General features: G+C 41.9%; 1 protein-coding gene and 1 long non-coding RNA gene across 18 annotated transcripts in view; one reads left to right on the top strand and one right to left on the bottom strand.

Moving 5' to 3' along the window:
- Positions 1-23,696, bottom strand: part of LOC122975619 — a 292,897-nt gene that overhangs the window by 135,749 nt on the left and 133,452 nt on the right. For 8 of the 14 annotated variants that reach the window (XR_006400749.1, XR_006400748.1, XR_006400751.1 and 5 more), the window contains exon 3: positions 23,513-23,580. The exons of 4 other annotated variants lie outside the window; for them this stretch is intronic. This is a non-coding gene — a long non-coding RNA (uncharacterized LOC122975619). Of the gene's footprint in view, positions 1-23,500; positions 23,581-23,696 lie in introns of all 14 variants that reach the window. 2 more of the 14 variants (XR_006400742.1, XR_006400743.1) reach the window with 1 other exon arrangement.
- sox5 (SRY-box transcription factor 5) overlaps positions 5,898-23,696 on the top strand; it is a 111,193-nt gene continuing 93,394 nt past the window's right edge. For all 4 annotated transcript variants that reach the window (XM_044344140.1, XM_044344138.1, XM_044344137.1 and 1 more), the window contains exons 1-2: positions 5,898-6,043; positions 21,434-21,629. In XM_044344140.1, the coding sequence (XP_044200075.1) occupies positions 5,967-6,043; positions 21,434-21,629 (273 nt within the window). In that variant the 5' untranslated portion in view covers positions 5,898-5,966. The remainder of the gene's footprint in view (positions 6,044-21,433; positions 21,630-23,696) is intronic.

Here is a 23,696-nt window from a genome sequence, read left to right as displayed (position 1 = left end):
CGTTTCCAATCGGGGCTCAATTTAGTCGGGGAATGCGATTAGATTTAGCCCTCCCAGTGTATTCTCTCCATTTGACCATGAATTAGATTAGGTAAATAGAAAACTAATGCCACTGATTGTTGTTGACATTGACATGTTCATATTGCTGTCTAGAGAGCAGAGAGGGGAGTGGATGTGTGTTTTGTCTGTGTGTGTGTGTGTATACATATATGTGGTTATACAATGTCTAGCAATGTAAAGGTGGAATTTGATATCTTTGGTAGTAGTCTTCTAAATCCCTGTGTGTGAATGTGTTTCTCTGTGCATGTGTATGAGAGAAACAAAAAGAGATGTTTTCACGGAATTAAAATTAGGATGGGGTCACATCGATTTCCCATGATCCTCCCAGCCTAAGTTCTACTATCTGCTACTTTTTAAATAATTTAAACTTAGTTCAGTGGTCCAAAACTTACAAAGAAAAGTGCATCTCCTCTACTGGAAGTCAAAACTGCTATTATTCTCATTACTCACTTATGTCGTTTATGTTTGGATTACTCTGACAGTATAATAATATATTCTTTATCAGCTTGTTTCAACTCATCGTTGAAGCTATATGATGTTTACACTAAGTATGGCTGCTCCTTTCCATCAAATGGAAATATTCTAGATGTCTAATACATTGTTTTATACACGTCCCTGTGTCATTCAGAATATTTGGCATCTTTAGAAACTAGAATTTAAAATACAGTTATGCGAGTTTGAACAATGTTTGGTTTAACAGCTTGAGTTTTTCCACAGGTAGGTCAGGGGGTCAGTTTATGCTCAATCATATGTAGTTCATATGACATGTTTTCCGCCCACGATGAAAATCAGAAGGGTTTATGGTCGTTCCGAACGGCCACACTCGAAGGTGGAGTGAAAAGCTGAACGTCATAGAGGGGAGGGAGAGGTTAATATCGCACATTTTAGTCTCGTGTGGAGGGCATTCGTAGTGTTGCACTCGGTTGTTCTCGTGAAAAGTGACACGATTATATGTAAAGAATTAAAAAAGAGAACAAGAGAGAGTTTGAACCCTGGCTCCTTTCTCATCTCCACAGTCGGCCAATCACAGCATGAAACTGTGTGAATGTCAAATTTTGAAAGTTACAAAAACAGTCTGGCACAGCTCCCCCAATCCGACGTCAGAAAGGTGTCAATGTCCAACAAGCAGGTCTGACGTATAGTATATTGCCCCCTTTAAGAGGTAAATGTCTGCCATAGTTTGAAGCATCACACTAGCTGGGCATTTTCCAAGTTTTGCTGCGCTGATTCAACAACCTTGTTATTTTTTGCTTTAAACACCTTGCCACTGGAGAGGGTCGCAACATCTGTAGAAGAATGAAACAATCCGTAGTTGTAGATATTCAAATTTCTTTCTACTTTAAAAGCACTTCTCATTCATATTGACTTAAAAGTTGAGATTGAAAGTTCATTCTTGACCTTGCAAACAATTAATTATTTGACTAAATGGACCTTGCAGTGAGATTGTTTTGTAAGAGAAATTGTTAACATCTACATTTCCATGACAACTGGTCGAACTCCATCTGCTGAGGAAGATCGTAATACAATCAAAAGCTCCAGAACAGCCATGGACATTGTTTTGTCAAGTGCTGTTTCCAAGGTCAAGAATGAACTTTCATTCTCAACATCTAGGAGGAAGTTTCTGATTGCAGAGATGTGTGTGTGTGTGTGTGTGTGTGTGTGCGTGTGTGTCTCTTCTCACGGTTTTGAATGCTGTACAGTGTATGCATGTTGTGTGTGTGAGACTGTGTGCATGTGTATAGTAAGTGTGTGCTTGTCTACTGTAAGTACAGTGACAGGGCTCGCTTTCTCCCTCTTTCTCTGTATGTGTATGTGTGTGTGTGTGCGTGTGTGTGTGTGTTTAAGTATCGTAGAAGTGGCAGTCTGTCAGCTCTGCTTTCCTCTCTGTTTTCCAGAACAATAGCTGGATTGGCCGTATGTGTGACATGTAGACCACACACCCCTAATAGTGACTGACAGCACTAAGGGCTGAAAGCAGCATGCTCTCCTGACACACACACACACACACACACAGACACACACACACACACACAGAGTATACAGTACGTACACCTGAGGACACAATGGGTGTGGGTGATTAGTGAAGGTTTTAGTCAGTTTGTATATGTGTATTTTGTGCATGTGTCTGCGTGTGTGTGTGTTTGTGCATGCGTGCATTCATGCATGTGAGCTTCAGCATATGTTCTGTTGAAAGTGTTCAGCTGTCTTCTTGTAACAAAACTGTTCCACGTCGCAGAATCAAATGTCTGCTTCTTCTCACTGCAGCAACGCAAAAGAAATAAGAGAGGAACTTAAATTCTGTTAAAGCTTTTATTGTGTCTCTTTTGTCACAATTAGAAGTCAAATTCATGTGGCAGTATTTTCTGAAAACAGTATAAGGGTACATCTACCATTCATCTACATGGCCACAGAGGAAAAATGGATTCTGACTGGGTGGAGGATGTGCATTATTTTGCGATTCTTACAGTACTCGTCCTCATTCTAAATTAATACATATAGGTACAGAAAATTCATTCAAATCTATTTAATTTAAACTAATGGCCACAAATCCTACAGGGAGGAAGGAAGGGAATTTAGCCACATTTTGTCATATATATGCCGATAAAGTTTTTGTTTTAAGTCTTTTACTCAAAATATGAACAGAAGGTAATTGGATTTTAGATTTTCCTTAAAGTCTGTGTAAAGCAATTATAAATAAGTGTTCTGAGTTTTTCACACCACAGAAAAACGTGTTATTAACCAGCCAGCCAAGTTCGAAAAAATCGCCAAGTATATAAAATTAGGTTTCAAAATCGTGGAAAAACAAGCAGTATTCTGAGCTCTGAAACACTGCAGGTGTTGACTGAAGGTGCTGAAACCACGCCCCAACTAAACAGCCTCTGAACCTCTAAACTTAACAACACTCATGCCGAACTTCCTTAAAAAATATACAATTTAAAATAGGCCTTGTTTGTAGGTGTAAGACAAGCAACATGGATGATATTTCAAAAAATAAACACACAATTAAACACTAGGAGCCATTGTTTAATTGGGTACATATTTTGTAGTTAAATGTGGACTTACTTTAGTAAAAATGTCATTTAAATGAGTAGTTAACAAGTGATCCATCACCAATCATCGTTATGTTAAATTGTCGTTTTTGCTGAAAAGCACAGGTGAGGGGCTGGAACCGCAGCCACAGGGGTACCGAAGACACCAAAAAATCCTGAACACAGAAATTCTGAAAGGCAGTTTAACGGTCTAACTGCACGATTCAGTAATACATAGTTCACAGTCTTTTCACATGTTTTCAGCAATCATTTTCAAACATGTATAATGTGTTTCAGAAGAAATCTCTGATTTTCCTTTACATGGACTTTAATGTTAAATCATAATGACAACCAGCAAAAAATAATAACATGCAGAGATGCATTATTAATAGTTTTTTAATGAAATAGAATTGTGATTTAACCTTTTTGGACAGTACACTGCAGCAGGGCATTCAGCAGCCACTGAAAGAATTTCACTTTGAACCCGGGATACCTTATAATAATCTTGTTTCAAGGATTGTTTTACATCCACTGTTCTGTTACTTTATTTTACCAGCGAAGCCAATCACGTGAAAAGCATGATGTGTGTAAAAGTGGAGCACAAAACAGCTTCACTTTACTAACATGGTGGAACCAAAGGGACAGTAGAGACTTGAACAATACAAGTTAACCAATTAAGCACGGATGAGTCTAAGGCATTCCAAAAATGTGGTAAAAAGTGTTACTTTTAGCTTCTCTTTTTCTTTGTTCTGACCGTGAAAGCTATGAAATAGATTAGATTAAAAGTCCGGCAGCAGCTGAAATTGTGTTGTTATACAACTCTATACACCATGATGTTGGGATATGGAACACTGTGTCATTGTACAGCAGTGTATCACTAATCCAACAAGTCACCTGTTTTGATTGTAGTAGATTACAATTACAACATTTGTCACCAGCTAAAACTGAAGTAGGATAAGATAGATTTATGTCAAGCATATCTCCTGATGCATGTTGATCCAAAGTCACAGGAACTGTTGACCATAGTGACACACAAAGGTCTGTACAGGCACCGGAGGCTCCCTTTTGGGATTACCTCTGCTCCAGCATTTTTCCAAAGAGCAATGGACCAGATTCTGAGTGGGCTAGCAGGGGTCCAGTGCTACCTGGATGACCTGCTTATCACAGGACCAGATGAGCAGTCACACTTAAGGAACCTGGATGTGACACTACAAAGGCTGGAGGAACATGGTCTGAGAGTTCAGGAAGACAAGCGTGAGTCTGTCGAGTACCTGGGGCACGTACTTGACAGCACTGGACTCCACAAAGCACCATCAAAGATGATTGTAGAGGCTCGGTTCCCGAAGAATGTGAGTCAGTTGAGATCACACTATGCAAAGTTTGTGCCTAACTGCAAAACCAACACATGGAAGTGGACAGACAAATATGAGACAGCTTTCAAAGAAGTGAAGACAGCCCTCCCTCAATCTGAGGCCCTCATCCACTTTGACCACACGTTACCACTTCAACTGCTCCACACTTCTGGTTCCCGTAATGACTCGCTCTCCTAAGCCAGTGTCCCTTATTCCAGAGCTGGAGGCCTATCAGGAGCAGCATCCATCACCAGAAGAACCCCAGAGGCAACCTTCAGGTATGGACACTGATCCAAGCACACCTAGACCTGCTCAGGTGCCTACACCAGGCATGACCTCTCCCAGACCAGGACTCAATACAGTCCTCACCAAGAGACAATATGACTGACTCACCTACAGGTTGTAGTCTATCAGGATGACGACCTCCTGATAGACTGTCATTGTAGTCTAGAGACTAACTCTTGACATCAGGGGCTGAATAATCCCCAGGGTTCAGTCCGGGAATTGAGGTATTCTACCCTCGTTCCCTAGTTCACACAAAAGTTCTATAACCGAAACAAGTTTGTTAAAAGTTAATTATAGTAGGAAGACAATAGACTGTGACATTAAGAACAAAAGAGTCTACTTGAAGCAGAGATTTTTAAGAGAAAATACAGTGAAATCTTTTACTTTGTTGAGGGAACATCAAATTAAAGTGGGAGGGATATGATGTGTATTGACAGCCTAAGTTTGTCCCTTTTCAGATACTGTCATTCCCCCTTGTGTTATGTGCATACGTTATTGTGATCCTCAGTCCTGAGTTTACAACTAAATACATGCCCATGTGCAACTCTCTCTGGTCTCATGTTTCCTCATTATTAGTTGTTGTACCAAATAGTAGAACGAGTGTACGACGGTGTGTTTTTGTGTGTTTCACATATATCAATTTGATAAATTCCATTCATGTCGCATAATAAAGTGCATTAAAGCTGGCAGTGACCTGAAGTGTATCTACATGATCTGTGACAGTTGTCTGAGTGTGTGAAAACCAAGTGTGTGTGCGTGTGTGTGTGTGAAAGAGAGAGAGAGAGATGGACTTGAGGAAGGGGGCAGCACTGCTGTGCATTTGCACTCAGGGAGTGATGAGCCCTCTGGTCAAATGGCCCCTCCCCTCTGCACGCACACACACACATACACACACACACACACACACACACACTGAGCGAAAGAGAAAGAGGCTCTGCTGCTGGCCCTTTAAGAGCTGAGCCTAGATCTCACAGCTTACAGCGAGGGAGGGAGAAGAGGAGGGACAGAGGCAGAGAGAGAGAGAGGGAGGGAGGGTGTGAGGCTGAAAGTGTGTGAGTAGAGAGAGAGAGAGAGAGAGAGAGGAACACACAGAGAGAGATAGAGAGAGAGAGAGAGAGAGAGAGAGAGAGAGAGAGAGAGAGAGAATCAGCAGTGTGTGTGAGAGGTTGAAGGATCACTTCTATCCCGTCTTGTTTTGGGGAGACTAACCTTGTTCATCTGAGCATTGTGGGACTGTTTTATGTTGTTGTTGTCGAGAGAGACGGACCCTTACTCCAGCATGCTCACTGAGCCTGAGCTACCTCAGGAGTGTAACAGGTACGTGACGCTTTCTTACACACACACACACACACACACACAAACACACACACGCACGCACACTCGCGTACAGATGACAGAGACAGAGGACAGGACGTAGCGGGACACAGAGGGGAAGATACAGGGAGGACAGGAGCAGAAAGTAGAAAGATATGCGTGTGTGTGTAGAGGAGGATCGGTGTGTCTGTGTGTGCAAAGCATGTGAACTGTCTCAGCGAGTCGGCTGAGTTTTGAAGCCGGAGAGAGTGTGTGTGTGTGTGTGTGTGTGTGACAGAGTGAGAGATGGTAAAGGAGAGAGTTGATGATTGACTCCTGCTTTTGGGAGAGATATCATATGCAAAGCTTGAGCAAAGCAGGCATTATATATATGTCAGTTTTATGCATATGTGTGTGTTTGTCCCGGCAGTAATAGAAATCAGTCTCTTTTTCCTCCTCTGTCCCTCCTGACTGAAGTTGTCAACATGTTCATTCAATTCAATCCCTCCATAGATAAAGTGCTTAAAACAGTGTTGGGGTCTATATATGTGTAAGAAAAAGAAGCAGAGAGATGTGTGTATATGTGTGTGTGCGTGTGTGCGTGTCTGTCAATCCTCTCATCATCTCATCTCCACTGCTCACCACAACTTTATTTACTTCTTCTTCTCTTCGTCTCTCTTTGTAATAAAGCCTAACATATTAAGATGCTATCAACAAGTCGAAAAACCTCAACGCGACTCTTTTTTTTTTTTTTGAAAACAGCAAAAAAAAAAAAAAAAAAAAAAAAAAAGCAATCACAAATCATCCAAAATAAATAATTTTCTAATCTAAATTTGGAATGTTTACACCCTGCCCACTTGCTTAGACTGTTCTTTTGAAATTTACTTATTTGTGATTTATTTTTCACTTAATCCAAATTCAATTCATGCAAACCCTGAGTAATCCTATTGTCAATCTGCATGGTGTTGTTGTTTTTCTTCTTTTCTGCCTTATGCTAATGTTAATCTCACTGTGCTCCTCTGATGTTTGTGCGGGCCTGCTTCATTTAGAGGTGCGAACCCTCTAACCTTGCCCTTTTCTGACACTGTCAACACAAGTGGCTTTTGCCTGTGGAATAATGGTTGTTTGATGCTAATGCTGTGAGAGACAGATTATGTTATAATACCCGGCGTTTTAATACTAACACACACACACACATACATACGCCGAAACACACACGCCTCGCTCCCTTGCCTGCTTGACTTTTATTGCATTAAAGTAGCGCTCTGTTTTGCCCGATGAAACTAATCTTTTGTTCCGAGATAAACTGGGGTTGGAGGGGGGGGGGAGAGGCGGTGGTGGTAGTGGGGATTTCAGGGGCCCCTTGAATTAAGAACACATTTAGATGTGTCAAAAATGTGTTTTTAATAAACCCTTCAATCCGGCAAAGTGGTTGAGAAGAGAAAAAAAAAAAATAGATAACAACAGCTAGGAGGAATTAAAAATTTAAAGGATTACACCGAAAAGCAGAATGTATGGAGATAAATGTGGGGATTACAATGACTTAGGAGGACAGCGCTTAAAACTCTTGCTTTCCAGTAATGCACTCCATCACTGTGGCTCTGGCCGTGTGTGTATGTGTGTGTGTGTGTTCATATGTGTATACGGATGTATGTGTGCGAGCAGGCGAGAGAGGGGTATCTTCCATTCCGTGTGTGTGTGTGTGTGTGTGTTTCGAGTGTGTGCGTCGAGCGCCAGTCTCTCAGCGGAGCACAGTGTGTGTGAGTTGCCAGTGTGTGTGCGCTCCAGCCTCGGTGGTCGCGATGCTCTCGGTTCCTGCGTCTCTGTAAGTGTCCGCTCTCCTCCTTCACACATGCTTCTTCCTTATCTTCTCACCACTCGTTTTCTTCTTGCACTTTTCACTGCTTCTTCCCCTTTTCTTATTCTTCTCTTCCTCTTAAATCATACAGTTGTTAAAAATTGACTTTGAGTCACTTTTGATTGAAAAGAGCTGATGAAGAGTTTCTGGCAGAATTTCTAAAAGATGGTTTGTTAGAAAGGAAATATTTGGTTTTTTGAGTGGTGAGGAATCATTACTGAAATTTTACTTTTCTTTATTTGTTTGTAGAATCTACTAAGAAGGTTAAAAACATACAGTTTTTTACTAATTTTATTTAAGCCAGCAAAAGTCTTGTGATATGGTTTTTGTCTCTTCTCGTTTAGCTGTAAAAGATGCATGTCATGCTTTGACAAAGCTCCAATCTTCTGTGATTCATTTTATTTTTATTTCACTTTAAATTAATGATTTTTGTGATTTCAACTATTTTTTTTGGTTCTCTGTGCTGTTCAGCTGCGTATCAAAATTTCCAGTCTAAGCTGAAAATAGTGGAAACAGACTGCCTTCGCTAACGCGCACAAACAGAAATATACACACACAGAGAGAAGCCGAGAAACGCCAAAGGAACCAAAATATAGAGAGAGAGAAAGAGAGACATTTGAAGGAGCTGCTGTGGCAGTTGATGGAGAGACGATGAAGGGAAAGAAATGATGTGGTCAAACTGACACATTCCTCGCCGATGGACAGAAGAAGGAGTAGAAGAAGAAGAGGGTGAAGAAGAAACAGGGTTACAGACAAGTGAGAGTGCTAGAGATGAAGGGGGGGGGGGGGGGGGGTTGAGGAGGTGAAGAAGGGGGGGGGGGGGGGGGGGAAGGGTCTCTCTTTGCTGCTCTGTCAATGTGGTGTAAAGGCAGTGGTGGATTTTCACACCCCTCCATTTGTCCCCTCCGTTTATTGGGCTGATTGTGAGTGTGTGTGTGTGTGTGTGTGTGTGTGTGTGTGTGCGTGTGCGTGTCAGTGAGTTTGAAGGGGGGAGACAGTCATCAGTGGGTGTGTCAACACTTTGAACGGTTCAAGCAAGACACACTCGGATATAATCTGACACTACTTGCGTCGCACTCAGCAACAAGAGCGGCATCAGCAGCCGGAAGGATTTTGCTTAATTTCATTGAGACAATCTGTTTTATTTTTTTTATCATCAGTATAAATAATTTATTTCCAGTGGTAGAAAGTAAATATGTACATTTAGTCAAGTACTGTACCTAAGTACAATTTTGTAGGCTACTACTTGTACTTCAGTTGGGTGTTTCCAATTTCTGCTTTTTTTATACTTCTACTCCACCGCAGGCTGATGGTGTACTTTACTCCATCACAATTACTTTACAGCTGTTGTTATGAATTCTTCTGCAGATTAAGATATTGCATACCAAACAATTATCAGTCATAAATATTGCATTTCTATGTACTAAACTATCCAGTAAAATGTTAAGTAGTTAAAATTCTGTCTCCATTGACCAATTACAACTTTAAATGCTGCTTAAACAGTAATAATAAACCAATATTAAAATATATACTATAATAAAACATTGTGAAAAAGGCTAAAAGGCTATTCTGCATAATGAGTATTTTTACTTTTTTAAACTTTTAAGTGGGTTGATAATAGTTTTATTAAAGTAAAATTATGAACAATGGAATTTTAATCTCAGGAGTATTTTTATAGTATAGTGTAACCACCAGCTTATGGTTATTTATTCTAATAATTATTTACTTTTCTTTTGTAATCATAGACTCACGGGCAGTTTTTAAGAGAGAACTTCTTGCGGCTGATGATAAAAAAAAAAAAAACTTGTTTCCAATTTAAGTGAGCAGTGCTGCTTCCAATGTAAGTGTCGCTGTACTTCATTTAAAAGGGCAAAATTAAAGTGGTGTGTGCGTGTTTGAGGAAAGAGAGAATGTGTGTGTCTGAAGGAGGGAGAAAGAGAGAGAGAGAGAAGAGTAATTGAGTAGAGTGTCCGTGCTCTGCAAACTAATGCGCCATTCTGCCCCTCTCTTCCCCTGTGGCCCTGTCCCGGCCTCCCTCTCTCTCTCTCTCTCTCTCTCTCTCTCTCTCTTTCTCTCTCTCTCTCTCTCCCTCCCTCCCTCTCCCCTCCACCTCGGACTGGAGGCCATTGTCTGGGCCATATTGTCTGTCCCCAGAGAGCCTTGATAACCGTGTCTCCATCCATGGAGCGAGAGGGGGGCAAAAAGAAAGAAAAGGAAAGAAAGAACGACAGACAGAAAAATACCAGAGGAGAATGCTAAAGCCCCCCACCTCCTCCCCACTTCCTCCCCTCTCTTAGCACACTCCCACCCACCCCCTCAACCAACTCTCCAACTCTCTCCCACCACGACCTCCCACCCTGGTGCAATCAGCTGACCCTCTCTGATAGCCAATAGAAGAAAGGAAGGGGGAATATTAAGCTGCATTTGTTGTTGTTGTTGTTTATGGATGTGTGTGTGTGTGTGTGTGTGTGGGGGGGGGGGGGGATAAAAGAGAGAGAGTGATGGAGTGTTAGAAGTGAAACAGACAGAAAGTGCATGCGCAAAACACAGAGACAGACAGATAAAGGTGTCCCCTCTGGCTAACTAGAGTCTGGTCATATGACATGAGGTCACAGGGTGGGGGTCAGAGGTCAGGTCGAGGTATTGCATTGTCTACAGAGCAGGAAAACTCCAGCAGTGCTTGCGTGTGTGTGTGTGTGTGTGTGTGCGTGTGTGCGACCATCCAGAATTTTACTCCTCACACTTCACATCATCTCTTTCTCTCTTCATCTTCTTTAACCATCCACCAATCAATGCACCTACACTAATCCCACTATGTCGCTCTCTCTCGCTCTCTCTCACACACACACTGTAAAAAATAGATGTAAAATCAACAGTAATTTACTGTGTTTCTGCACAATTACTGTGAATATTTTTTACAGTATAGTATTGTGTATTAGGCCTAAAAAACCACTGTAACATGTTACTGTAGAATACCACTACTGTAGAAAATCACAGTAATATTCATACTACTGCAGATATCCTTATGTTACTCTAGTTAAGGTAGCAGCTTTCCCTTTTGTAAAAGAAAATCACTAAATTGTAGATTATTTTGTAATACTTTCAAATAAAATCCTGAAATTCTTGGTGCAAATTGAAGAATTTAAACATTCGTTTGAAATAATAATTTTTTCATATGAATTCAAATACTTCGATATGTCGTGAGCTGATTGGTTGAGCCAAAGAAATGTATCACGTGATCTCAAATTTGAACAGCGTCACTGAGCACTGAGCTTTTTGGAATAAATTATCTTTTGTCTTTTTTAAACTTTAAAGGATTTTCTTTTTAAGAGCACTTGTGTTCTTGCCTGTTCATGTTCAGTGTAAAGTTGTCAGATGGTATAATAGATGGATAATGTAGACTTTCTGACTCCTACATCTTGCTAACTTTACCAGCTAACATTTGACTGCAGACTACTCTGAAAGTAACTATGAAACAAACTCGGAATATTTCAATCTCAGAACCCATCGGCTATCTGTCTGACGATGATTTAGCCTCTGGGGGCAATGGCCAATATTTTGGTTTCAATTTTCGTTCCTGTGTGGCAAGCAGATATCTGGATAACAGATAACGGTTATCTCAGCTAAGACTTCCTCTTACATGTGCCAGTTCTCGTTTACAGTCTGATTAACAACTTTAGACATTCAAGATGACATTTACACACATATATATATGCATATGAATACAGGTAAATAAAAAAAGCTAATAAAAAGCTAAAGTGTCATCAGACAACAGCCAATGGGTTCTTTTTTGCTCTCCACACGGACTGTTTACCTGCATGCAACAAAACCGCGTGATTGGTCAATACTAGTTAGACTACAAACGGACTACAAACGGAAACCAGAACACTTCCGAAACCAAAATCTTATCGCGTTGCCTTCAGAGTCTGCATTCATATGCAGATTTCTGTTTATAGAGATTAGATTCATACATCTGCACTGGAAGATACAGAAGACCACAATTCCCCAAGAGCTTGAAAGACGTCTGTTCAACAGATGTTTTTTGCAGTGTGGGCAGCGCACTTCTTGCAGCGTGGTGAGGAGGAACGTTAGCCATCGGTCTGGAGTGCCAATTTTCTTGGATGGCGACGGAATGTTCTGCGAGGACCCACCCTTCTCTGCCTTTGATTGGCTCTGACACTGATATTCTTACCTTGGGTAGTAGTAGTAGTAGTAGGGGCGGGTCTTCAGAACATTCCGTCTCCATCCTAGGAAATGAAAACTCAGGAGCAGCAGCAGTCAACGGCATCACCAGCTGATCAGTAAGTGTCTTCAACATTAATAAACTCTGTCCTGACTAACACCAGACATTACACCAAGCTAGTTTTGTAGTTAAATTATTTACATCCATTTCTGGCTGCTCAGAAGTGGGTTTTGCATTATTACGTTAGCTAGTGGTCTGTCAGCTAACAGAAATCCATAGTTAACCTGACTGCGCATTGTGCTAAACTGAAACAGCTTCATGTTACAAATCTAACTTCTAACTAAGATGTCTTTAAAAGTTTGTTACAATAGGTAACTCCCAACGCAAAAAAAGGGCACAGTAGTTAGCTGTTTGTCATTTCTCTCCGGGAGGTCAGAAGCAGTCTTAGGTAGTCTAGTTTATTGATGATGGAGTGGGCGTTGGTGAGGAAGATTGAAGGAAGAGCTGGTTAACTGGGGTTTAGCCTTTAGCCTAGCTTGGATGCTGGCTTGCTTACCCCGCTTCCGCTTCCTCAGGCACCACTTCCCCTGGGCGCTCGTTCTTGTTGGGCAATGCTGAGGTCTTGTGGCCTGGAGCAACGAGAGGCAATGTAGGCAAATCTCTAATGTCCATCTAATCTCCGTCCAGTTGTGTTTGGCATTTAGAAAGAAAATGTTGTGATGACAGTAATGAGTTCAACCCTGCAGTAGGCATTACAGTAATGCATTTATCATCACAGCCCTAGTGTAACCCGTTCTACAAAAGCTCTATGTTTCCTCTATGTTTTCTATGTTTCCTATGCTTGTTTTGGTCATAGATAGGCTGCTACAGACAGTTATAATAAAACATTTTTTCTGTCATCTACAGTAGCTCTCATTCAATTTGCTGAAGAACACAATGAAGCAGTGGAAGATCAAAGTGAATCAGCTCCTGACCTGCAAGGATCCAAGGCCTTTTGGCCCAGCAGACTTGAAAACTTCATTGACCTTGTGATTTACAGAGTGATTTTTAGAGGACAGAAAGTTGCACATGGTCCCTGCTACTTTTATGGCTAGAGGAGACGTGTTAGACTGTTTTCAGAAACAATAAGAACTGGAAACTGAAAAGAAAACATTCTTATTCAGTGTGTTGAGTTGATGCCCATACAGTCCAAACATTTCCTGCTGTTGCTACCTCACATTAAAAGCTTCTCACTGGTATACCACTGTGTGGCTTTTATTATGAAACATGTACAGGAAATACAAAACTGACTGCACTATTGGTCAATAAATATTAGTCTACACAGCAAAATGTTTTGTGCTGTTTAGTCAGCAGATCAGATTTGAATATTGCAAAGGACAATTGTTAAAAGAGGAAACAGCCACAGTGCGCTTGTAGATGAAGAGCAGCAGGAAAACGGCACTTTTACTACAGTTAGTGTGAACCAGTGCACATCTAATATGTCACAAAGGTAAACAACTTATTTTGTTCTGCTGTCCAGTCTGAGGGAAAACCATTTGCACTGTGCATCACAGATATTGCAGCAGTTCACTATTCAGTGCGGGTATTTCTGCCATATGGAAGAAGGCCATTAGATTTCTGTAAACATGGTTTGCACAATCCCTGTGCACAATGAAAACAAGTAAATATGTTTGTTCCTGTTCAACCGTTGACAATAAATAATTGTCATTTAAAGAGTTGGTTCTGTACTCATTTATTGAAATTTGAAAGTGTGGTTTGAAAGTTTACAGCATTACATGAATAATCGTAATCCAATTTACTGCAAAATATCTGGTGCTGTAATCCAATACACAGTCATATAAAATCACTGTATTTTATTTTACAGTCATGTACAGCTACTATAACAGTAGCTACAGTATTATATTACTGTTTCATTTTATATTTACAATTTCCTTACTGTGATTTTAAGTACAATGTCATTAAATTACTGTGTTACAATATTGCTACTGTAAATAAAAACACAGTAAACTTACTGTAATGTATTTTTACGGTAAGTTACTTGTCCATTGCTGCCAATTAGTTACTGTAAAACATAAACACAGTAAACTTACTGTAAAGGTAACTTACTGTAAAATAAATTACAATAAGTTACTTGTCAATAGCTGCCAGTTAATTACTGTGAAAATCACGGTACATTTCTTACAGTGCACGCCCCCCCCCCCCCAACAACCCGCCATCCTTCCAATCTACAATAGGAGACAGTGTTAGAGGCTCGGAGGTCCCTCCCAGAGCGCTACAATGAAACCTCTGTCTTTCCAGGTAGTGAGAGAGAGAGAGAGAGAGAGAGAGAAGATAGAGAGTGAGGGAGGAGGAGGGGGAAGTGGGAGGAAGGGGGGGGGGGGGGTCCAAGTAAAAAGGAGGAGACCATTTGGGCCGAGGTGGGAGAGTTTCAAAGTGCGGTACGAAAGAAAGAGGCCAGCTGGGAGAGTATATGTGTGTTTGTGTGTGTGTGTGTATTTGTGTGCTGTCATTTATGTGAGAGAATGAGCTTGCATGTGTGTGTGTGTGTGTGTGTGTGTGTCTGGTTTACAGGGGCAGGCCAAGTCGCTGACAGTGAGACAAATGTTGTGACTCCTTTATGGATTGCTTAACAAATGCAGCACAAATAGTGGCCTGGCACAACAATGGAAAAACACTGTCCCTCGCTCAATAAACATTATGCAGCGTCTCCCCCTCGCAAACACCAGGGGAGCGGGGCCGCCGTCCACCGGATGCACTTTTCCTCTCTATCCGTCTGTCTCCTTTCACCCCCTCCTCCCTCCCTCCTCCCCCCCTCACGCACACACTCTCTCTTTCTGCCTCTCTTCTTCCTTTTTTCTATGGCGAGACTCAAGATTTTCCCACGAGCTGTCTTCTGTTGTCCTGGCTTTAAACTGATGTAACAAGAGGACAAAAAAACCACCTAAGGGCAATTTACTCACATTTTTCATAAGATAGATAAATAGATAGATGCAGACACTGACATACGCAACAAACTTTTTTCTTCCTTTTTCTGTCCTTTTCTTTCCTTCCTCCCTCCCTCTATCCTCTATCTTTTCTTCATCCTTCCTTCCATGTTAAAATGTCAGTGATGATCACGTCGTCCGGTGACTCAGTGTAAAGAAATAAATAAGGTTTTAAAGAGGGAAAAAAAAAAAAGAAAAAACCTCAGCTGAAAACATGACAAGGAAAGTATGTGGAGCGATGCCTTGCTGGTGACTAAAGCTTTGGGTGGATGAATGGACGAGAGAGGCAGACAGAGAGAAGGAGGGAGAGAGAGAGAGAGAGAGAGAGAGAGAGAGAGAGAGAGAGAGAGAGAGAGAGAGAGAGAGAGAGGTAGTCCCAGAGGCCTCATGAGTTAGCCCACGTCTTTGGCGCCCACCCTCTTTGCTCTCTCAGCGCATACACACATACACAACACATGACTCTGTCTCTAGCCTGTGTGTGTGTGTGAGTGTGTGTGTGTGTGTGTGTGTGATTAACAGTGGTGACATTAGGTTGTGTGTTATTGCCTTTTGTGGTTAAGCTGGACAGGAAACACGGTTTGGGCTGTCGGCTGCCGATTTAGGGCACCTCACAGAGGATGCTTTGTGTGTGTGTGTCTGGCTCTTTGTGTGTGCGAGTGTGTGTAAGGGTGTGTCTGCGCGTATATGACTGCGTGAGCATATACAGGCAGGAGCTGTGTTCACATTTTCTCCCTCTTACACACTGTTTACTTCAATAGAGAAAGTCATCAGGGAAAAGCCAGCAGGCGCGTTACATCAATACTAACAAGCACAAACATTTTTACTTCACGATGCTACGGTGTCGTTACAGTTCATGTCAAAACATTTTTGGGGATAGTTTTTAAAATTAGTACTCTGACGACAATTTCTATGGACTCTAGGCTTTTTTCACGCTTGTTTTCGATATCAAAACGCTTAGAAGTTGCTTAATACTTGCTTTAAAAGTCTGAAAAACTAAATCCGATGCTTGTCCGGAATAGCCAAAGCTCTCTGTATAACAGAGCAACGTCGAGGGACGAGGGAATATCACTGACTCCCTCCTCCAGGTCCTCCCTCCCTTAATCTTTATCCCTCCATCTCAGCCTTTCCTTTCTGTTGCTGCCCCACTCTTCCCACTGTTCAAAAGGACAGCCTATAAATAGATATTAGGCAATATCCTTAAGAGTCTGCACAGAGAAGAAGGGAGAGACGGAGGGAGGGGAGGGATGGAGAGCGACATTCTTACAAACAGCTGATTGTGTAAAGAGGGAACAGTAAGTAAGACAACACCGGGGGAGAAAGAGAGAGAGAGAGAGAGAGAGAGAGAGAGAGGCAGGAAGACAGAGAGAGGGAAAGAGCAAGAGGACAGACGATGTTAAAATAAGTTCAAGAGTGTGTGACGGAGAGATAGAGACAGAGACAGAGAGAGGGAGAGAAATCATTTTTGAAAGCTGAGACTGGGAGATGCAGCGAGAGAGAGAGGAGGGAGGAAAAAAAAACAAACGATGGCAATAAAGCAAGTGATAGCGCGACACAGGGGGAAACATTTGTTTAAATTCCCGCCTGAGGTGTCATACGGATGTAAATGTTGCGGTCGGCTCCTCGGAGGCAAAACGCCCTGGGCGCCTTATCTAAAAGGCACATTCCGCTCAACTATTTTAATATGCCCTTCCATTCCCTCAGAGAACAATTTCAAAGATAGCTTGCATTTCTACGCAAATAGACCCGCACCTGAGTGACAGGCAGGCAGTTCTTAGCAATGACGAGGTGGCGGGAAAAAAAAACACACACACAAATGTCACTTTGACTCTTGACAGCACTTTGGAATTAGCCGCTGTGCTTATTTTTACTGTGAGCGCACTGAGACGATGGATTCGACTGACTGTGCAGTGCGTGTTTGTGTAGTGGTTGAAATAATGGGTTGTAATTTAAAGAGAGGCTGAGCACATGCGTGTGCACTCACACACACACACACACACGCATGCGTGCGTACGCCGGAGCACACACACTTTACTGTGGAATTCTCCAGAGGAGGCTCCCACGCTCCCTGAAAGCTTGTTCTGAGTAGAGGAGTTAACAAGAGCAGTTAGCACCATGATTATGTTAGCAGCCAGACACACAGAGCTAGAGAGCCGGGCACGTGTGTGTGTGTGTGTGTGTATGAGAGATAGTCTGTGACATTTCTATGATGGCTGCTTTGTCTTTGAAACAAATCTTTGCCCCCATTTTGCTTAATTCATTTGATTTAAGTGTGTGTGTGTGGTTTTTGCATGTGTGAGCACCCTCTCTTGCGTGTTCATAAGCTCTCTGCGCGTATTTAAACATGCTTGCGTGTGCGTAAGCTCGCCGCTGCTGACGTGCCAACATGAAATGGACGCGTTGATTACAGTAAGCGACGGCCAGGAGACGGTTAACCACTGTCGATGGCGATTATTTGGCCGGTTAATGGACGTCCGCCGCTGTCCGATTAGTGACTTAGCAGCAGTGGACATATGTGATATGAGAGGGACTTAACTGAGGAGCCGCTAATCATCAAAAAGCCAAGGGGAAGTGGCGCTCTAATCTCAGCTTAGCGCTCTCACCGTGCGCACAAAGTTGTGTGTGTGTGTTTGTGCGTGTGTGTGTGTGTGTGTGGTTTCTGCATGAGAAATGAGAGGTTGTGAAGCAGAAGAGACAAACAGCAGAGTAGAATTTGGTTTCTGTAGAGTTTACTTATTCTTTGGTTTGTAAATCAAAAAATACACAAAAAGCCTGCAATATTATTGCAACAGTGTTGTGTCATTTGAAATATCATTACTGTACTGCTTTGTGGAAAGGGCTAGCAGCATGTGTGTTAAGTGTGTTAAGGACTGTGTTTGGCGGGAGGCGTTTGATTTTTGGCTTTGCAGAACAGGACAAAATTATGCTAATGTTCTCTAATTATGACCTGGACGCCGCTGCCAATTTATCGTCTTAATAAAACCTCATCTTTTTTTAATCCTTGCATCGCTCCGCGCTTTCAACCAGCTTCCTCCAGGTCTCCGCCGGCGTGACAGCCCTGCCAAACTTTAAATGAAGTAGCCGGCGTAACCTGCACACCCGCCGTGCCCAATTGTATAGTAATTCGACTTCAAAGGGGAACGGGAGGGAGAGAGGGATTTTATAGCCGGAGAGGAGCTGTGAATGGTCTCTCCATTCATAGACACCCACCTCCGAGGAAGTAGTGGCAGAGCTGGGGAGGGGAGGTGGGGGGGGGAGTGGATGGGTGTGAAGAGGAGTGGAGGGGGAAGAAGAAGAGGAAGAGGGGCAAGAAAACAGCAAAAAGAATGATGAAATGAAGTGTTTACCAGAGACTTATTTTCTTCAGGAGAGTGTAGGTGCTCTCTTTGAGTTTTTTGGATACGTGTGTTGTTCTCTATGTTAATGTGTAACTACTCTTGTCTCCAGATGGCCTGTCCGTTTACATGTGTCAGCATGGCTACTGCGTTTAAATGATGGATAATAAAATTGTAAAAATAAAAACTGAGTCACTTTTTCAAAGATGTTTTCTGTAAGTGAGCCAACGTGTAACATTTGTGAGGTGAGAGGATTCAAAGCTGACCCCAGGTTTTTGTGTACATAGGGTTATGGCTAGGCAGAGGTGTGCGCAGGACACAAGGGGAGGTGTGTGTGTGTGTCAGTGTGTGTGTGTGTGTGTGTGTCTGAAACAAAAGGCCTCAGTGTGAGAGAGTGAAAGGAGGTAAAGTAAACAGGCAATGATGAGGACAGACCTGCAGTGTTAAGGCCTCTGTTGTATGTATGTGCACATATGTGTGTGTGTGTGTGTGTGCCGCGTGGCTCAAAGCCTTGTAGTTTGTACAGCTGGGCCCGCCGCTCACACTGGATCTTGTGTGGAGCAACACACACACACACACACACACACACACACACACACACACACACACACACACACACACACACACACACACACACACACACACAGTTTTCTGCTCAGTCATTCCTCACCTACTTTTTTTAATGCAGCTGACAAATACCATAAACGCTATCACAAGTCAATTGCAGTTCTAATATTAATTGGATTTATTGATAGGCTGTGTGCAGTTTTATCTCTTAAGTCTTTGTCATGGAAACAAACGCAAAATCTTTATGGCCATGGTTTTTGCTGAGCAAGCCCATGAAGATAGAACGGAAAGACAGATAAAGAAATCAAGTGCAGATACACATTCCACTCTGTTGACTTACAGAAGCGTCCGTACATGTGTGTGTTTGTGCGTTTTTTTCTTCTGTACACACCGTCCTGTATGAAAACACAGATTTACAGCTGTTCGGCATTGTTTTTACAGATGGAACGTGTGATTAAGTGAATCCGACCTTGATAAAAGTATACAAAAAAAGTCATTAAAATAGTTGAGGCTGTATATTGTTGTAGTGGTGATTTAGTAATTTTCTGATTTAACTTCAAATAAAGGATTGCATGGGTCGCTCATAAGTGGATGAAATTGTACAACCTTTGAAAGCTCATTGAAACTCAAAAATGCATGCAAAGAAAACAAAGTCACTTTTTCGGAGTTCCTGAAAACTTTACATTTTGGAGATAAAAAAAAAGGTTCTCAGCAATGTGCGGATGATAACACCAATTTGTAAATTGGTTTAAATTATTAGATTATCTATGAGGTCTATCAATCTTGCAGACAAAATCTTCCAAAAACAATTACAGATAATTAAGTTACTGGTGGAGAGATAGCCTTTTTTTTTTTTTTTTTTTTTTTTTTTTTTTTTTTTTTAAAGGTATTACTGCAGTTGAGTTTATTTGATTTTGACCGTAACCTTCCGTGCGATATGATAACACCACATGTTGTGTTTCTTAGCGTGGCACTTTCTTCATCGCCTCAAGTGAGAAGCACTCAATATTGTTTGCCTTTCCACTGTCATAAGGTAAATAAGCAATGAATTAGTAGCAGGGCTGCTCCTAGAAACAATGCCAGATGTACAGTCCAGAGGAAATCCAAAAGAGTCAAGAGTGTAATCAGTTTATCACGGACAAGCGGAGAGAGAGAAGAAGAATTTAAGAGAGAAAGACAAGTAGTAAATATGGATGGAGGATAAAGATATAATGGTGAATCTCTTAGTATTGGTGACAGAGAGAATAGAAAGAAAGCTGAGGGAAGAGTAAAAGAAACAACGTGTTGAATCAAAAGCGAAAAAAGAGAATCAGCAGAGTTTGAGATTTACACGCCTGTTGCTTATTTCTTTTTTTTTTTTTTTCCACCATCTCACCACTTTTTTCACCATCACACACCCTTCCCCTCCGGTTTTCCCAGTCCCTCCATCCACACCTCCATCCCTTCATCCCTGTCATGCGTTTGCCTCTGTTCGACTGAGCGTTAGCAGCCTATTACCCAGGGTCATAGTCGCAGTGGCTTCAAGGCTGACAAGTGCATCTGAAAGCACTCAGGCGATGCTGAGAACCACATTAAATTCTATTATTGCCACATAGTCACTGCATCCCTATTCAGCTGAAGTACAGGGAGGCAAATTTACCTTGTGAGAGACAGAGTTCACCTAATAGATGTGGCTTTATATCCTTTCCTTCTTTTCAAGGGAACAAAGCCTCAGTAACAAATGCAAACAGCAGGGCCCTCATGTTGCTAGCCATTTTCCTCCAGTTCCTCTATTGTCCAGAGGTTTTCATAAACACATATTATTGTCACTGTGCATACTGCTCTCACTCTCTGTCTCTCCTATTTTATTTTTTTTTTTCCTCTTTCTCACTCTGTGTCTCTCTCTGAAAGCCCATTGTCAAGACATGGTCATTTCCTCCACAATGCCAGGGCAAGCGGGCTCCATTTGCAGTACTGGCCCATCTTTTGAAAATGTGAACGTTGAATGGCCCCCATGGTAAACATACTGTAAGACCTGAGAGTGGGTTTGAAGGTCTGCCAAGGAGCTGGGTGCTCGCAAACTGAGTGAAGGGGATATTGTGTGGAGTTGCACTGCTAGAGCTCAGGCGTCTGAACGTTCTGAATGTGCAACAAAGACAAACTAATCCAGAAGAAGGAGAGGGCTGATGAGCTGAATGGGATCCAATGAATACCTGCTCAAAGGACTTACAGATGTCTTAATGCTATCTTTTTTTTCATTTTTTTTTACAGTAAACACACAGCAAAGTGGCTACAAATTTAGAGTTGAATCAGACTATCCAGGAGTTTACAGGAACTAGTTTTACCCTCAGGAACCTCCACATATATCTGTTGCCGCCATCATGACTGTCGTATAACTCCAGCCGTTGATCTATTATATCATCCTTTGAATATTGCTCACACTTCCTCCTGTTTTTCCTTCTCTCTCCATCTTTCTATCTCCCTTCTCCTCTTTTTTTTTTTTTTTTCCAGGATGTCTTCCAAGCGACCAGCCTCTCCATATGGGGGGACAGATGGAGAGGTAACCATGGCAACCAGCAGACAGCGAATGGAGGATGAGGAAAGCGAGGGACTGGGCCGTGTCATCCACCTCCCCCTGGCCTCCTACTGCGGCAAGGTGTCCCCTCGCTCGCCCCCCAACCGCAACTTGGACAGCCCCCCCAACATGGTAAGGGCGGCTACCGCATTTTGCATCCGATCTCCACTTATTGTTACCAAGGGTGATGGCACCCACTTAAGGGTGACGGCAGCCTCGAGTGCTGACTCAGGGTGGAGCCATGAAACAGGTGTGACGTTTTGAAGAGGTTCCAGACTGGTGTGACCCACAGTGTGTTTTAGGGCTTCATAAGTGACCAGTTTATTCACATTACTTTTGTCTTGTTTGGCAAACTTGTTGAAAAGTTGAAAAGTTCACTGTAGACTTTTGGGAAATGTAGTTTGAAGCCCTTCAGTATTAAAAAAATAAAAAAAATGCTAACAGCTAAAAGTGCTAAACATCCTTTACTTACATTCAAAATTTCCCTCTCATGTTAGCTCTCTGTGTCTTTGGCTTGATAGACTCTGCAGCTCTCATCATCGGCTGCTTGGCCCTCGTCTCTGTGTCTCCATTGGCTCTCTGCCCTTGGCATTCCTTTCCATAAGGCCATGTGTATGTGTGTGTTTGAGAGGCTCAGGGTTGAAAGTGACCCCCAGGGCACAGACCCTAGATCAGATTATGTTCACGGTAATCCTGACCTCCAGCATTACGAAAAGAGAGTTAGTGCTGAGGGCAAACGTAGCTCTTGGTCTTTGATACTGGCTTCAGGAACCACTTGCTAAATGAGCTGGGAAAGTAGGTATCACTTGTATGGAAGTAAATTACAATCTTTGGTTTAAAAAAAATATTATCTTTGTAGATGGATTCAGCTAATAGTGAAGTTATCTTCTGAAATAGTACATGAGATGGTTTCAGGGATTAAACATGCTCAAACAATTAGAATTGTGTTGTTTTTATGGAATTTCCAGTAATTTCTGGGGAAGTAAACAGTTTCTGTTTCTATTAAAAACAAATTGAATGCTACTTATATAGTCTGAATCTCAAACTCCATGTTTACTTTGGTATGTTATTTATTCCTCTTATGGTCATCTTTTGAACCCAAACAACATAATAAGAACAACACCAATCTCAACAATGAGGAAACTAAATGTATGAATATTTGTTTGGTGATTCATCGTTGACGTGAAGATAGTGAGATTCATAAAGAAAGAAGAAAGAAATTGACTTTTCCCTGTGAGTGAAAAGCAGTTTGGCGCTTGAAGCTTGAGGTTTGTTTTTTTTGTTGTTGTTTTTTTTTTTTTTTCCCAAAATGGGGGAGGAAATAAAAAGAAGGTTCAAGGCTACTGTTTGGGTGCACACGTGTTTTTGCTTTTATGCGCGCAGCACCAACCGTCGCCTTGAGCCCGTTTTGATGCACAGTTGCGTGACTGCAAAATATGAGCCATTGCAGTGAGTCATTTTCTTCGGGATAAAGTGTGACATTGTGTGGTGGTGTTGAATGTATGGCTCTGTATGTGCAAGTGCGTTTGTGTGTACAAGAGCATGTGTGTGTGTGTGTGTGTGTTTGTACAGTTGTTTGTACAATAATCTTCTTTGTGATTCATTATAAAATATCAGTATATTACCTTGCAGTATATATAGGCTTATTGTAAACTTCTGTTGGTTGACGTATGTGTGTGTGAGTACACAGCTATGTGTGCATTTTTCAGATTACTGTGTCTCATTACACATTCTATACATGTGGTGTGATTTACAATGCATGTTCAGTACATACGTGTGATTATGTGACTGTATATAGGATATTACATGTTGCTGGTATGCATTATTTAGTTTGCATAAAGAAATGTTGACTATCCACCATGAGAACATATGATTAACATTTAAGTGCATCTGTGAAACATAAATGACTCTAATAGTCTTTACAGTGTGTTTTCATTTTGCGTGTCATCAGGTGCGTATGCCAGCACACTATGCACTGTCTTAATCTTCTCTTGGGCCCTCACCTTGATACACACCTTGTCACAGCAGTGCTCTGATAACAGCCACCGACCTTTCCCCCCTACCGACGATAAATGCTTGTATGCTGTAAAACAATGAAACAGTGCTTAGGAGCCGTAATTGAAAGCTAATTCTGTAATTAGCCCTCTGATTAGCCTGCAGGCCCCTCCCACGGTGGACTCTGCATCTGTGGCAGGTGCC

This window comes from Thunnus albacares, chromosome 23, assembly GCF_914725855.1.
Source record: "Thunnus albacares chromosome 23, fThuAlb1.1, whole genome shotgun sequence".
Classification (NCBI taxonomy): domain Eukaryota; kingdom Metazoa; phylum Chordata; class Actinopteri; order Scombriformes; family Scombridae; genus Thunnus; species Thunnus albacares.
Note: the sequence above shows the minus strand (reverse complement) of the source record. Positions and strands in the feature narration are given on the sequence as shown.